The sequence below is a fragment of the Miniopterus natalensis genome, chromosome 6, assembly GCF_054644295.1.
Source record: "Miniopterus natalensis isolate mMinNat1 chromosome 6, mMinNat1.hap1, whole genome shotgun sequence".
Taxonomy (NCBI): Eukaryota; Metazoa; Chordata; class Mammalia; order Chiroptera; family Miniopteridae; genus Miniopterus; species Miniopterus natalensis.
The window spans coordinates 90,945,204-90,960,429 of NC_142086.1; the positions used below are offsets into that span (position 1 = coordinate 90,945,204).

At 52.5% G+C, this 15,226-nt stretch overlaps 2 protein-coding genes across 2 annotated transcripts; both read left to right on the forward strand.

Annotated features, from left to right (window-relative positions):
* The first annotated feature begins 3,194 nt into the window (after positions 1–3,194).
* Positions 3,195–3,458, forward strand: KRTAP7-1 (keratin associated protein 7-1). The gene has a single exon (XM_016208222.2). It carries the CDS (start codon positions 3,195–3,197, stop codon positions 3,456–3,458), a length of 264 nt encoding a protein of 87 aa, XP_016063708.1.
* A 7,879-nt stretch (positions 3,459–11,337) lies between these two features.
* On the forward strand, positions 11,338–11,523 carry KRTAP8-1 (keratin associated protein 8-1). The gene has a single exon (XM_016208221.2). The coding sequence runs from the start codon at positions 11,338–11,340 to the stop codon at positions 11,521–11,523; it is 186 nt and encodes a 61-aa protein (XP_016063707.1).
* Positions 11,524–15,226: the final 3,703 nt, after the last annotated feature.

Below are 15,226 nucleotides of genomic sequence, written 5' to 3' on the forward strand. Positions count from 1 at the left end.
GTCTTTGAATGAGAGTGACATCCACCCGAGACACCCGCCCACCCGAGGGGGATGTGCTGTGGGAGCACAAAGTAAACCTCTGGTCTTTCCCAGCACCGAGATCTTGGTTTATTTGTTACAGCTGCAAAATCTAGCCTTTCCTTGCTGATACATTACCAAGAATATAACAGTGATCTGAGGCTCTTTACAGACAAGCCCTTTAAACTGCTGATAACACCAAAGGCGGTGGAGCCACATGGATGGATGAGCAGTTTGATTCTGCTGATTCGTAGCCATGTGACATCGGGCAATAGGCTTCAGCTCTTGGGCATCCGTTTCCTTATTAAAAAATCATAACGCCCACATCATAAGATCATTGTAGAAATTAAATTAACGTTTGATAAGTGCTTGGAAAAGTGACAGTATGTCTTCCTGCCACATAAGTTAGTAAAATGTATCTGCAGTGCATGCAAAGTGCTCAGAGCAGAACCTGGCACAGGGGAGCCCTCCCTGAATATTTATTACTCATCATATTTAAAGTAGAAACAGGGGTTGAATAACAATCAGATACTGGGCCTGAAATTTTCTTTGGGAAATGCCAAAAGGAGATGGGGAAACGGAAAAAAACAGAAGTATATATGTACACACACACACACATGCGCACGCACACATGACATGCACACGCAAGCACACACATATGTATGTGTTGTCCCAAACAATGCATACACACACTTTGAATAATTATAAAGTCAGTGTTTTTTAAAATTCATTTCATTTTGAAAATTGAGCCATTAGCTGTTAAAGTGTGTATACATTTTTGGGGGAATATATATAAATTAATTAACTTTTTCTTATTTGTGGGTAAGAAATGCGTAAGCCAGTGCAGGTGGATTTACCTCTGGACGACACCTGGCCACATGGCTGTCCTTCCCTTGGCATTCAGGAGTGTCCTGGAAAAATCCAACAGCACACTGGGCGATGGTCCCCATCCGTCACAAGGCAGGCAGGAAACAGGCCGCTGGTGACGGACGCTGAGCATGCCTGCCAGTGGACAAAGCAGATACGAGGCTCCAGGCTGTTTCCCAGTCAGGCAAAGACAGATTCCTTGAAATCTCGTAGAGTGGCCTGAAAATATCGGGATGATTTATTACTCTGGAGAATCACCGAGATACAAATTAAAAATACAGATTTCCAGAATTTCATGGGGGTAGTCGGAGAGGACAGAGCTGTGGAAATTAGAATTTCAAGCACGTTCTTTGTTTTACCCAATTTCTTCAGGGCCTCTGCCTGCCTGTGGGAACCGTCCTGCAGCTCAGACGAGCCGATCACCACTGCCCCCTGGTGGCAGGAGGTGCAAATTACAGGTTCAAACAGGATGACTTGGTGGCATCAGCGGTGACACTTCCCCAGCAACCATCCAATTAAATGAGGGCGCGACCTCTGCCCTCTCCTACCCTCAGGCATCTTTTTGAGTTTTACGGATCAGCTTATGTATGTAGAGTTTGCATAACCTGGACCCTTGAGGACACAGCCTCTTATCATTTTAATTCATTCCTTTTGAAAATAGACCATATCTTTAATTAATTAATTAATTTTTAATTATCACTCAAGGATATTTTTTCCATTGATTTTTCAGAGAGAGTGGAAGGCACAGGGGGATGGGGTGGAAAGAGAGAGAGAGAGAGAAACATCGATGTAAGAGAGACACATTGATCGGCTGCCTTCCGCACGCACCCCACCTGGGGCAGGGGATCGAACCTGCAACCCAGGTACGTGCCCTTGACCAGGAATTGAACCCTTAACCCTCTGGTGTGCAGGCCGATGGTCTAAACACTGAGCCACACCGAGCAGGGCCAGACCTTCTCTTTTGATTCTCTCCAACTATAAACTCACCACAAGCAATCTGTTTGTAGAATAAAAGAAACCATGTCCACTGACATAAGTGATCTGTCGGTAGCTCCCCTGGCAGCGAGCCCCAGGGAGGCGGGAGCTTAGTAAAGAGCGATATCCGACCGGAATAGTTAGCTTCGCCTGTTGGGCTCTGTGACCGCCCATCAAGGGGCAGTAACCATCAGGAGCTGGTGTCCAGGGAGTTTTCATTTCCTACTTCCGGAGAATCCAGGTGCTTATGCCCCTGAAGTTGTTTTCTAGGCATTTCATTTGGAATATTTTTAGCTTTGCTGAGCTCAGTCTGGTTTACCTTTGTCCTGCGATGTGGCCACACAGGGCCAAGTGTGAGCAGAGGTAGGTGCTGCATCCTAAACGTAGCTGGTGTTTCGTAATAAATCACAGTGGGAACCGGGCGTGTGTTACTAGGAGTCAGTGCAAAACAAGCCGGGCGTAATGCGGCTTTGAAGCTAAGCCCCCACCACTCAGCCCGTGTGGCATCTCCGCAGCAGGACAAGCCTGGCAGAGTTCACGGTGATTTACAGCCGAGGACTGTATGTTCTCCATGAAGAAAAAAAAAAAGCGTGTTAACAAGCATGCTCATAAATGAAACACAGGAAAATGACTGGTTGGCTGTTCACAGCCGTCTTGTTATTGGGTGTTCTTGTAGCCTCTGCAAAAAGACTCCTGATGGATTTGCGTTGCGATGTTTTAAAAATTTTAAAAAGTATCATTGAGGTGAAATTTGCAGAACATAAAATGAGCTATTTCAAAGGGAGCCATCAGCAGTAGTTAGTCCATCCACAGTGTTTTTGCAGTCGCCACCGTGACTTCCAAATAACTGGAGCGGCGATGGCTTTCTGCAGAGAAACTCCGTGCCCACACGGTTGGCAGGCAGAGTTTTTGCGTAATATGTGGAGAGAACGTCAAGAAGCCACAGAGGTGTTTACATTGTTGCTGAAGCTCTTTTAGGAGGTTACAGTGGGGATTCAAAGAGTCTTGCGATGCCTTCGGAGCAGCAGTTAAACCGTGGACACTGATGAAAAGCATCCAGCTGTGGGGCGGGCAGGCTGGGGCCTGATGACTGGACACATTCCTTCGCAAACAAAGAAGCCGACAAAAATGTGGGCAACGAGTCTGTGGGCTGCTTTATGTGCATTTATTAGCAAACGCTGGAGTTATTTATGCAGATTAATGGGCAGCTGTCTGGCCCCGCGTGCCCAGCCCACCAGGCTGAGGTATAAAAAGCCCTGTGCGGGAGGAGAGCTTCATTCCCACTCGGTACCTTACTCTTTGCTGTCCATCCAGCCCCCTCCGCTCCTGCCACCATGACCCGCTTCTTCTGCTGCGGAAACTACTTCCCCGGCTACCCTTGCTACGGAACCAACTTCCACGGGACCTACCGAGCCACCCCCCTGAACTGCGTCGTGCCCCTGGGCTCCCCCCTGAACTACGGCTTCGGCTGCACTGGCTACGGCTCCCTGGGCTACAGCTTCGGTGGCAGCAACTTCGGCAACCTGGGCTGCGGCTACGGCGGCAGCTGCTACAGGCCCTGGGGCTCGGGCTCGGGCTTCGGCTACAGCACCTACTGAAGGGCCCGGGCTCTGGAGGCGCTGGGATGCAGCAGGACCCGAAGGGCAACGACGGCCCTCCCGCCTCCAAGCGCCGGGCAGATGCCTCTTCCGTCTCCTCGCTGACTTCCCGCTGACGTCTGGTCTTCCGTGCAGGCCACCCAGGCGCCCGACGCTGGGCTGACACCTCCCACGAAGACAGGAGGACGCCTTTCTCCGATGCACCCGACTTTTAGCAGCAAAGCAAGTCGCTGGCCTCTTTCGGGTGCTCTGCTCCTGTACGTTTCCTTCTGCACGCACGTCCACGCATCACAGACCGGGCGTGGGTCGGCGGGGTCCCGCTGTCCGTCTCTTAATAAATCTAATTTATTCAGCACCAACGTCTTTGTTTTGGTTGTTTCTTTACTCTGCGTTTGTGCTTTGGACCTCGGCAACCAGCGTCCCCCCGTAATGGTCGGCTCGAACCGAACCTCATTCCGATTTCAGACTGTACGGGGGGGGGTGCGCCTCACATCTTGTCATTTTTTTTTTGGAGATTTCAATTTTTTAAAATTTCATGAAAACATTGTAAATTTTCCCTGGCTGGTGTTGCTCAGTGGTTGCACACCGAAGGGTCCCTGGTTTGCTTCCTGGTCAAGGGCATGCCCCTGGGTTGCAGGTTTGATCCCCGTGTGGGAGGCAACCCATCGGTGTGTCTGTCTCACATCCATGTTTCTCTCTCTCTCCCCCCCCCTTCCCTCCCACTCTCATTAAAAATCAATGGAGCCCGGCCGGCGTGTCTCAGGAGTTGAGTGAGCATCGACCTGGATCCAGATTGGGGTTCGGTTTCCGGTCAGGACACAGGCCCAGGTTGCGGGCTCGATCCCCAGTCGGGGGCGTGCAGGAGGCGGCCGATCCATGACTCTCTCATCATTGATGTTTCTCTCTCTCTCCCTCTCCCTTCCTCTCTCTGAAAGCAATAAAGATATATATATATAAAAAAAATCAATGGAAAAAATATCCTCAGGTGAGGATTTACAACAACAAAAGTCCTAAATTTAATGCTGATTATAAACAGGCACGGTTTTCAGCTGTTAAGCACTAAGAAAGTTCGTTTCCTCTCGTTAGTGACAGTTCCCTTTTGGCTCTTTCGCCTGTTCCTACGGTCGATAGAGCTCAGCTCTAGAGAGGTGTGAACCCACCGAATGTTGGGAGAGTTTAACTAAAGGAGCTCAGTTGCGAACCTCTGTGTTTAGGGGTTTCCAAGATCCGTTCAATAAAGGGAAGACGGCAGCTGATGACACAGTGTTTCGCCCTCTGGGTGTGCCCGGAGCAGCATCAGAACAATGTTGCCTCCAAGGCCCTGGCAGTGATACATAGTTGGCACTTAGAGATACTTCTCGTCTCGCTTGCTGGGGGATCTGTGCTTTATCGAAGCAAAATCCTCTATGTTGGCGTTAAAGCTAATTTGTTCATGGATGAAATACTCATCGCACCCCGACTGTTCCAGAGAGATGCTCAACAACTGTTCCAGGCTTGTAACTGCTTCACGGGCTGAGCATGTTGGAAAATCTCGCTCATGTGCGTGTGGAGTGCGACCGGGCTCCGGCCACCGGGTTAAGAACCTGGGGCCTGTAAACTCCATGACAGAGACTCCGTGGCCTGTGGCGCTGACGACCCGCGGGAGGCGCTCATTCAACAGACGCTCGCCAGTAGCACAGGCTGGCACCGTCCTGAGATTCCGGGACAGGGAGAGAAATAATCCTGGCCCTCAAAAGTTAAATACACTCTGTTTAATATTTGTTTTGTTAATCGTCACCTGAGGATATTTTTTTCCACTGATTTATGGAGAGAGCGGGAGGGAGGCGGCAGAGAGAGAAATTCAGGGAGAGAGAGAGAGAGACAGCGATTGGTTGCCGCCCGCACGTGCCCCAAGCCGGCCCGGGGATCGAGCCTGCAACCGAGGTACGTACTCTTGACTGGACTTGAACCCGGGGCCCTTCAGTCCCTCCGTGGGCTGATGGTCTAACCACTGAACCACACCGGCCAGGGCTCACTCTTGATTTTTAAAAAGTGGACAAAATGGTATTATTTTCAGCAGAAAGAGAAAAGGGTTTAAAAAATTATTTTCCTATACTTTTGTTCTACTTTTCATTGCTCTTTGTACGAAAACATTTTTATTGCTACTTTATTCCCACGGAGGGCAGAGGGAAAGCCCTTGAAAGTGCAGAGGGGAGCTTCCTGGGGGTGAGTGGAAACGCCGCTCGCCTCTGAGGCCCGTCGGACGGGGCCCTCTCAGCATCTCCCGACCAACCCCTCACGCCCCGGCTACCGTCGTCTCTAAAAACGCCCTCTTCTCAGGCACCAGCTCCTTTTCAGCGACGTGCTCTGGGCTCTGGCGTTGGTGTTGGCGATGGGCATCTGTACGGCTGTGACTGTTCCTTCTCCTCTCTCCAGCCGCCCTTCCCTCGCGGCAGCCTGTTTGTCCTGCTTGTCGGCTGCGCCCCCTTCCCACGCCCGGGGCCCGGCGTCCCCACTTCAGAGTCCTTAAGACTTTCCCAGTGAACAACCTTACATTTTAAGCTAGAGAAATCTTGGGGACATAGGTCCTAATTTTTTAAAATTTATTTTTTATAGCCTTTATTTATTTATTTATTTATTATTCTTATTTTTTAAAATATATCTTTATTGATTTCAGAGAGAGGAAAGGAGGGGGAGAGAGAGAGAGAAACATCAATGATGAGAGAGTCATTGATCGGCTGCCTAAGCCCGTAACCCGGGCATGTGCCCTGACTGGGAATCGAACCCCGATCTCCTGGATCCTAGGTCAGTGCTCAACTGCTGAGCCACGCCTGGCCAGGCATATTATTATTTTTTTTAAAAACTATGTTTTTGTTGATTTCAGTGATAGGAAGAGAGAGGGAGAGAGAGAAACATCAATGACGAGAGTCATTGATCTGCCTCCTGCAGGCCCCCGACAGGGTATCGAGCCCACAACCCAGGAATGTGCCCTGACCTGACTGGGAATCGAACTGTGACCTCCTGGTTCATGGGTTGATGCTCAACCACTAAGCCACACCGGCCGGCTTACATTTTTAGATGTAAATTTATTATTTTTATATTGAGTTCATGGTCAGCAAAGACTCTGAAGACAATGCTTCCAGGAGACGGAGTTTGCCATTGCTTGTTCCTTGGCAGTAATAGGAAGCATTACTTTCAAGGTCATCAGAAGGACATGACCCCAGGCCTTCCAAAGGGCACCGGAAGGGTGAGTAAGGCTCGTCTCCGCACCAGGAAACAGGAGGCCGCCTTTCTCCCCCTTGGGTCCTCCAGCGGCTCAGGCGGTGGGGCTGTGCCAGGTCCGCACACTTTCAGGATCGGGCCTCACCCCGGGTCACGCGGAGCAGAGCCCGGCTCCTCCGATCGGCACCCCGAGCGCAGAGGGAGGTGCTGACGTTGCCCACACGCCCACCAGGGATTAAAAGCTGCCGCAGAAACGTGCCTGCCCTGGGACTGCTGCTTCGTGGAGGCTGTGAGGCTCACGGGGAGTTTCTGACGGAGCCGGCGAGCCTGTTGTGCGTAGGGCATTGTTGTGGTATCATATTATTTTTCAAGAAAACCACATGGGTTCTACATCAAATAGCCAACTTCAGTAATTAGGGGCTGGCTCTGATAATTAACCGCGAAGCCTCGCAAACATGGCTGAGCCCCAAACGCGATGAGAAAGCAAGTCGCTGGAGTTGTGTCTCAGGGGAGCCCCGGGACTCGGTCAGCAGGTTCTGGCCGGCACTTGGGTAGAGTGCCTGCCAGTCACATCGCACGGCACTGAGCTTGACTTTGGCATATTTTCGACCTAGATTTATGGACATTTTGGGTCAGATAGGTTTGTGTTGGGGGAGTGGAGAGGGGGAGGGGGCCGTCCTGTGCTTTCGGGGGGGTTTGGCAGCCCCCGGCCTATCTACACCCATCCGATGTGAACAGCATCCCCGAGTCATGACGAACAAAAATGCCTCCCGACGTCGCCGGCGGCCCCTGGGCGCAAAGTTGCCGGTGACAATATCATGTCAACTCTGGTTGTCGGGCCTGCTAAGGAGCCGTCTGCTTTCTCTCCTCCGGTTTTAAGCTGTGGGTTTGTTGAAGATGACACCCCTCCAGGACACGCAGCCTTCTCGGGGCGACAAAGCCCCACCTTCACCAGGACGCCAGATCCCTCAGCCCCACCCCAGACCCATGACTCAGAGCCTGACGCTCAGAAATGTGCATTTAAACAAGTATCTGGAACCGTTCCTTTTAAAAAAAATATGTTTTTATTGATTTTAGAGACAGAGGAAGGAGAGGGAGAGAGAAACATTGATGGGCTGCGTCCTGCGCGCCCCTCCTGGGGATCGAGCCCGCAACCCGGGCCTGAACCACGACCTCGTGGCGCAGGGACGAAGCGCGGCCACTGGGCAGCGCTGCTGGGCCCGGGCGGGTCTTGCGCAGGCTAAACTTCTGAAACTCTTGTAGGGCTTTCACCGCGTCTCACCGGGGATCCCACCACGGCCTCTGGCTTGTCCCAGGACAGCGGCTGGGAGCGCGTCCGTGTGTCTTAGCAGGCGCGTAGCACAGCCAGCAAGGAGCTCCCGTGGCCAGCTAGGCCGACCAAACGCGGGCGGGAGGGAGGGAGGCACGGAGGGACGGAGGGACGGAGGGAGGGCGGGATCATAATCTCGGCTCATCAGCGATTCTGAGGCTCGGCTCACAGACGGTTAAGCCAGCGAGTCCCAGGAAGCCAATTGACTTTATTTTACAGTTGAATGACTTGGGGCCAGAAAAGCGATTTCCTTAAATCCTCACATAAGCGAGTGGCCAAGCGAGGTTTACAGTTTTCATTCATCCACTTATTCATCCGATTGATCGTGATTGAAGGTCTATGTTACGCTCAGCGGGGAGCCCGGCATGGAGGCTTCGCTGTTTCGCCCCCGACGCGGGCGAGTCAGGAGGCGGGATCGGCCACACAGACGAGGTGGGACGAAGGGCGACCCCGAGCGATGGGTCCCGGTCACACCAGGTGGGCCTGAGCCGGTGGGGGGGGCAGGAGGGCCTCCCAGGGGATGGACCGAGCTGGTCTCTGAAGGTCGTCAGCCCCCAGGAGGAGCCGATGAGAAAAGAAAATTCCAGGTGGACACAGGGCGAGCCTCAGGCTTCAGGGCGAGAAGCAGCTGAAAGTCCGTCAGCGGAACTTCAGCAGAGTGAGTCGGGGGCTTTTAGTTCAGTTTAAAGATTAAAAAATATTTTCCCGGCCCGGCCGGGCGTGGCTCAGCGGTTGAGCGTTGACCTGGGATCCAGGCGATCGGGGTTCGATTTGCGGTCAGGGCACATGCCCGGGTTGCAGGCTCAACCAATGACTCTCATCATTGATGTTTCTGTCTCTCTCTCCCTCTCCTTCCCTCTCTCTGCAATCAATAAAGACATATTTAAAAAAAAAATAAATTTTTCCCCTACAAGCCATGGGGAGCTACTGAGTCTGTGTCTGTGTCCCCGGTGGGTTCTGTGAACACTGGGGCTGGGGAAGCAGGCTATGCGCAGGGAAATGTCACCGGGTTAGTTTTGAGGCCCATAAATCGGTGGCTGGAATTAGGTGGGTGTCAGGCTGGATGAGGGGAGCCCCCAGAGTTGCTCACTCTGAACCCCTGAAACCTGTGAATATGTTTCTTTTTTTTTTTAATTGACTTTTTTTTAGAGAGAGGGGAAGGGAGAGAGAGAGAGAGAGAAACATCGAGGAGAGAGAAACGTCCATTGGCCGCCTCCTGCAGGCCCCTGACTGGGGATCGAGCCCGCAACCCGGGCCTGCACCCCGCCCGGGAATCGAACCCCGATCCCCTGGATCCTAGGTCGATGCTCCACCGCCCGGCCGTCAGCCGGGCATCTACTAATTATATTTTTAATGACTGGTTGATAAATAATGTTTTCCCCTTAAATATTCCTCTGTTAGGACCTCCTGTAGAATTTCTAGACAAAACTCAGAACTGTAAGTGGCGTTTCAGTTTTTAAAAGACGTTATATTTTAATGTTTAATCGCGGTTACTGCTCAGACGCAGAGCTGGGCTTGTCGCCCCGGGGCCAAGGCGAGGCTCCCGGGCTGTGGGCAGGTGGGAGAAGCTCGTGCAGACGAGCCTCGTAATTGCACTTGGGCATCCGCTCAAATCTCTTTTCCTTTATCTCAGGCAGTGTTATTTTTGTTTAATTATTTTCTTGTGCCGACGTTATCAGCATTTTTCTCTGTGAGGCAGGGCAATGTGAGGACAGTAGAAACACGACGTCAAGCATTCCTCGGTTTTCAGGGCCCACCCCTGTTGGATTTTTTGTGCTTCAGGGGCGGAGCCTGTTTGAACCCGCGTGACTCGGCTGGAAGTCCCAGGGAGCGTCGGGGTTTAGATGCCGAGTCACCCGGCGGCCACACAGCTTTGTGGGCAGGGAGGGTGCTGGGCAGCCCTGTGTGTCCTCAGAGCTGCCTCCGCCGTAATTAAGCTGTTAGTGGTCACAATGCCGCCATCATTTTGTACTTTTCGCGCGTCTCACCTTGTCCTGGGACTGAACCTGGGACCTCTGGGTGCTCCCAGAAATTCACGTCTTAGCCGCTGTAACAGGCGGGAAAGTCACCTCCGAGGCCGGAGGTCAAGGCGGGGGGCTAGCGTGTAAACACGGCCGTTCTGCGCCCCCTAAGCGACGCCTGAGAGCTGCGTACCCGCCTCTCTCTGCCTCCTCTGTCGTGTTTTCTGAAAGTTCCTGGCTAAGGCCACGCCAGGGACCTCGCTGCGGGTGTCTGAGGGTCATTTACTGGGTCGCGCGCGGCCCAGGTGAGTTTCGATCGGTCTCGCTGGCCCTTTACGTCACACTTGAGAATTCATTTCTGTTTAGAGAGGAATGACCTTCGTTCCCTCTCTGGGGCCGTGTGGTCATTCTAAGCGTAAAATAATGTTGATTTAATATTGTTACCTGGCCCTTTGCGAGATCATCAGATTTGACAGATGATCTAGTTTTATTAGCCTCATAGGAAAAAACATGTACATTTTAGGGTAAAATTCCCCATTCGATTTTCTGTTTTTTATGTTATTATTTTCAACATTTACGTCAAAAAGTGTATCAAACCAACAACTCATAGTTGTTTGACAATTCATTTCTAGGATCAGTTCACAAATTCCTTTTTTTTTTTTTTACAATTATAAGATTAGTAGTCCGGGCAGTGGTCTCTGGGCCGTGGTCTAGAAATGTGATGTTAGAGATAATTCAAGGGAGGCCTATAATTCAGGTAAAATGTTTAACCAGTTTTTTCAACAGGGTGACTACAAGCAGACACAAAATAAAAAAGCCTTTCCAATGAGCCCCATTGCATTGGTCTTGCTGCCCCAAAGAGAATTCTCTAATCCAGTAACCCTAATACCTCGATTCTGGGGCGGCCTCACTGAGTATTTACGATTGCATTCATGAATTTATTCCGCACGTACTAATGGAATTCCATCTGCATGTCCCTGTGGACATTCAGGGAGCAAGCGGGCGGAGCAGCCGTTCGACCTCAGGCCGTTTCTGGGTGTTTCGCAGCCTGATCACGGGGCACCGCGGTCCCCGCACAGGTTCGTGCCTCGGTCCGGTCTCCACGTCCCAGGGCTTTGAAGTCCCCGCCCTGCCTTTTTTAGGGAAGGGACACACCGTGTTGGAAGGAATCCTACCCAGAGAGCTTACTTAGCAACTGTAAAGACTTCTTAGGCAAGAGTAAAACAAGTTAATGAGCTTTTTTGGGGATGCAAATTGATGTCAAGAATGAAAATGAAGGCCTTGTGCTGTGGGCCACGCCCCTCCGCCCGCCTATATAAGGGAAGCGGGGAGGCCGGGAGCCAGCACACCCAGCACAGGCCTCCCCTGCACCCTCCGCTCCAACGGCATGAACTGCGGCAACTTCTCCGGCACCGTCTTCCCCGGCTGCTACTGGGGCAGCTACGGCTACCCCCTGGGCTACAGCGTGGGCTGTGGCTTCGGCAGCACCTACTCCCCCGTGGGCTACGGCTGTGGCTACGGCTACGGCGGGTGCCTCAGCTACCGGAGGTACTGGCCCTATGCCCTGTACTGAGGGCCCGGCCCGGGGCTCAGAGCCACCCCACCCGCTCCGGCCCCGCCGCTCGTGCGCTGACCGGTCCCTGCCCTTCAGACCTCGCCCAGAACCCCGGAGAAGACGATGGAAACCACAGGCCTCCTCCGGTTATCTGCCCGGGTGACCTGATGGGACGTGTCCAGAAACTTGACACCCAGACCTGTGTTACCTTTGGATTTCCCCCCCTCCTCACGACCCCCGTCGCCTCCAGCGGCGGACGGGCCTGTGGAATTCTCAATAAACCTGTCTGACTGCGCGTAACACCCTCGCCTGAGTGGGTTTCCTTTCTGGTCGGCGCACACGCTCTGCTGCGTGGAGTGGGGGGGGTGAGTGGATGTCTTTTTCCCACGTGGTGTTAGAAGCGAAGAATCCTCGGTGTGATCGGCAGGCGGGGGGGGGGCGCTCGGGCTGAGAAGCCAGACGTTTGCCTTAACCGTCCCCGAATCCTGCGGCGTCCGCGCCAACCCTGCGCCCGTGGTACAGGGTTCACTGCCAGGTGTCCCCCTCCCCGGGCCACTCCCCCCTCCTCAGGAGAACCTGACGTCGGGGCTTTTCGGGTTGTTTGCACATCAGCGCAGACGACGTCCACCCTGTTCCCTCCCAAATCCGTGTCCCCTGTGTAAGGAGTCGGGTGATAGGACAGCAACAGACGCGCTGCAGGAACCTGAGGGTCGTGGTCTTTCGGGGACGGGGCAAGTCCCTGCTCTCGCACCGCCGGAGGCGTTTCCCTTTCGGCTCCGCAGCACCGGGTTAGACACAACGGTGGAAACTCCTTAATCTTTGTAGAAACTGTTCCCGAAGCTACGTCAGCCCTTCTCTGGGTTCCTTCAGGGCCGAGACCCGTATTTCTTTTACAAGCCGAATAAAGAACATCGCAGCCCCCCCCCGCTGGGAACGCTTTAGGCAGCGAGGAGAGGATTTGGCTCCGCAGCTTCTCTATGGAGCCTCTGCCTGCGGTTTACTGCGTATGACCCACCTCACAGGCAGAAACGGGGAGGCCCTTTGGACAGTTCATTCCGGGATAGAGCATTTTCCCCACCTTGTTACGCCCAATAGTTATATATATATTTTTAAAGCATCCTGTGCAGGGATGTACTTAGCAGATCCTTTCCCGGTAGACCCTTGGTGCAGACCCTGGAAGCTCCCGTTTGAAACTCTCTGGCTTATGCCTCAGGGGGGGGGAACTCTCGGGGGGACCAGGACAGGGCTGCGCAGGAATGAGAGGTAACTGGGCCCAGAAGGCGTCCAGCTGGCTCCTGGATGACGACTGAATCTGCTTGCACAGACCCGGAGAGCGTCTAATCCGGGGCCCCCGCGGCTGTGCTGCGCAGAGCCCCCCAGGCAGCCTCACCCCGGGGAATTCTCACGGGCGTGCCTGAAGTGTGGTCCAGAAACCTCAGTGTTTTTCCAGCTTAACCGCAGTATAACTGACAAATTAAAGATTGTATGTCTCAGGTGTGCAGCAAGGTCATCTGATAGGTGTGCACCTTATGACAGGATCACCACGAACGAGCGAAGGGACGTACCCAGCACCTGGTCCAGTGACCTTTGCTTCAGGTGCGTGAAAAGGTGCCACCCTCGCCAGTCATTAGGGAAACACAAGCCAAAACCCCGACGAGTGATTGCCTCACACCTGGCAGACTGGCCTTGATTAAAAAAGACAAGACGGAACACGTGCTGGCGAGGAGGCGGGGAAAGGGGAGCCCTCCTGGCGCATTGTTGGTGGGAATGCAAATTGGGTTCAGCCACTTACAGGATCAGTAGGAGGGTTCTCAGAAAATTAAAGGCAGGTCTGTTCTCGGATCGAGCAACCCCTCTTCTGGGCTTGTGCCTGAAGGAAATGAAGAGATATCTGCTCCCCCGCTCACAACAGTCAAGGCATGGAGACGACCTGAGGGTCCACAGACAGACATGTGGCTAAGAGAGATGTGGTACAGACGCAGTGGAATAATATTAAATTATAACGTTTTTAAAATAAAAAAAATTAAAAATTATTTTAATTTATAATAATTTATAATTATTTTAAAAAAAGGAAATCATGTCACTTGCAACAACATGGATGAACCAGAAATCTGAAGTTTTAGAAGCACCCCAGGGGTCCTAGTTCAGGTGACCTGAGGGCCACACTGTAAGATGCACCGTTTCAGGCCACCACGCGCACACACGCACACACACACGTGCACACACGCACACAAACACTCTTACATATTTATTTATGCTCAGGAAACTGAGTTCTGAAAAGGAAAATTGTTTACATCTCAACAGCATCAGGCGGAGGCAGGAACATTCCTTCCATCCCCAAGGACGTACAGATGTGCACAGACACAGTCTGCTGAGCCCCTCGCTCCCAATGCTGGAGCTGAAGGCTGGACGCCAGGCTCTGTTAGAGGAAACAGAACATTGTCGGGTGGCTCTATACACTCATATTTTCCTACACAACGTGAACGTGTTCCGCCCTGCTGGATGCCATTCGGTGATTTTTTAAAAAGAATCTAGGTTGAGAAAGACATTCCATCTTTTAAAAAATATAAATTTGTCTTGATTTATAGAGAGAGAGGAAGGGAGAGGGAGAGAGAGAGAGAAACATCATCCAGCGCCGCCTCCTACAGGCCCCTTACCGGGATCGAGCCCACAGCCTGGGCATGTGCCCTGACCGGGAATAGAACTGGTGACCTTTTGGTGCGTGGATGACACTCAGCCACTGAGCCGCACCAGCCAGGGCTCATTCAGCGATGTTTAACTAGAATTCACGCTTGGAAACTCTGATGAGAAGATTTTCTATGGGGTCCTAGATTTGTGTTAAAAAAAAACATCTCTGTGAGCCGTGAGCCTGTGCAGCCCCGACCCGGAGCCTTTCCAGGACCTTCCTTCCTGGCCTTGCAGTTCCCACCCCGTTCACCTTCCTCTTCTGTTCTGAATCTAGGGACAGAGATTCATCCATATTTTATAGGATTCCTGAAAACAGAAGCAGAATGAATACGTTTTGTGGCTAAAGTGAAAACACAGAGTAGGAGGAGCCCTGGACGCTGTGCTCGGGCTGAGCCATGGTCTGCCGGGGCGGCAGGCGTCTGTCTCTAACTGCGGGTCCGTCTCTGCGCCGAGGGCTTTGCACACAGTAGGCGCTTGGTGAGCGTGGCCGGACTGCCTGCTTCCCTCAGCAAACACGAGGAGCTTGTGGATCACCCCCCGCGAACGCCTTGTAGCTGCTCCGTGTTTCACAGCCGTGCGTGGCCTGGGAGCCAGGTGTCCGCGCATCTGATGACTCGGGTTCATCGCCGAAGGTCACACACGAAGAAGAGTCGTGTTTCCCTCCTTCTTCCTCGCTCATTGTTTATTTCTTCTTGTTACTTGAAAAACTAAGCTGCCCATCGTTCAGATTGTCCTGCTGAACAGAGGCCTGTGGAGCCGAGAAGGGCGATGTGAATATTAAGGCATCTTATCTACAGAAGCACCTTTGGGGGAGAGAGAGAGACAGAGGGAGAGACGTGCTTTCTTCCCATATTTTTAAGGTGGTTCAGAATATTTTTTTCTGGAAAGCCTGGCGCGGCTAGGAACGTCCTGAGTCCTTCCCTGGGCTACGAGTTTGTGGCTAAGTGTCGCCAGACAGAATCCGGCGCCACCTCACCTGTGCGGCCTCGCCTGGCCTCTGAATGGCTCGTTTCCGTAACCGACGCACCTGCGC

What these genes read in the sequence shown, in the direction of transcription:
- KRTAP7-1 (XM_016208222.2), top strand. Translation starts at nt 3,195, where the DNA reads ATGACCCGCTTCTTCTGCTGCGGAAACTACTTCCCCGGCTACCCTTGC.
- KRTAP8-1 (XM_016208221.2), top strand. Translation starts at nt 11,338, where the DNA reads ATGAACTGCGGCAACTTCTCCGGCACCGTCTTCCCCGGCTGCTACTGG.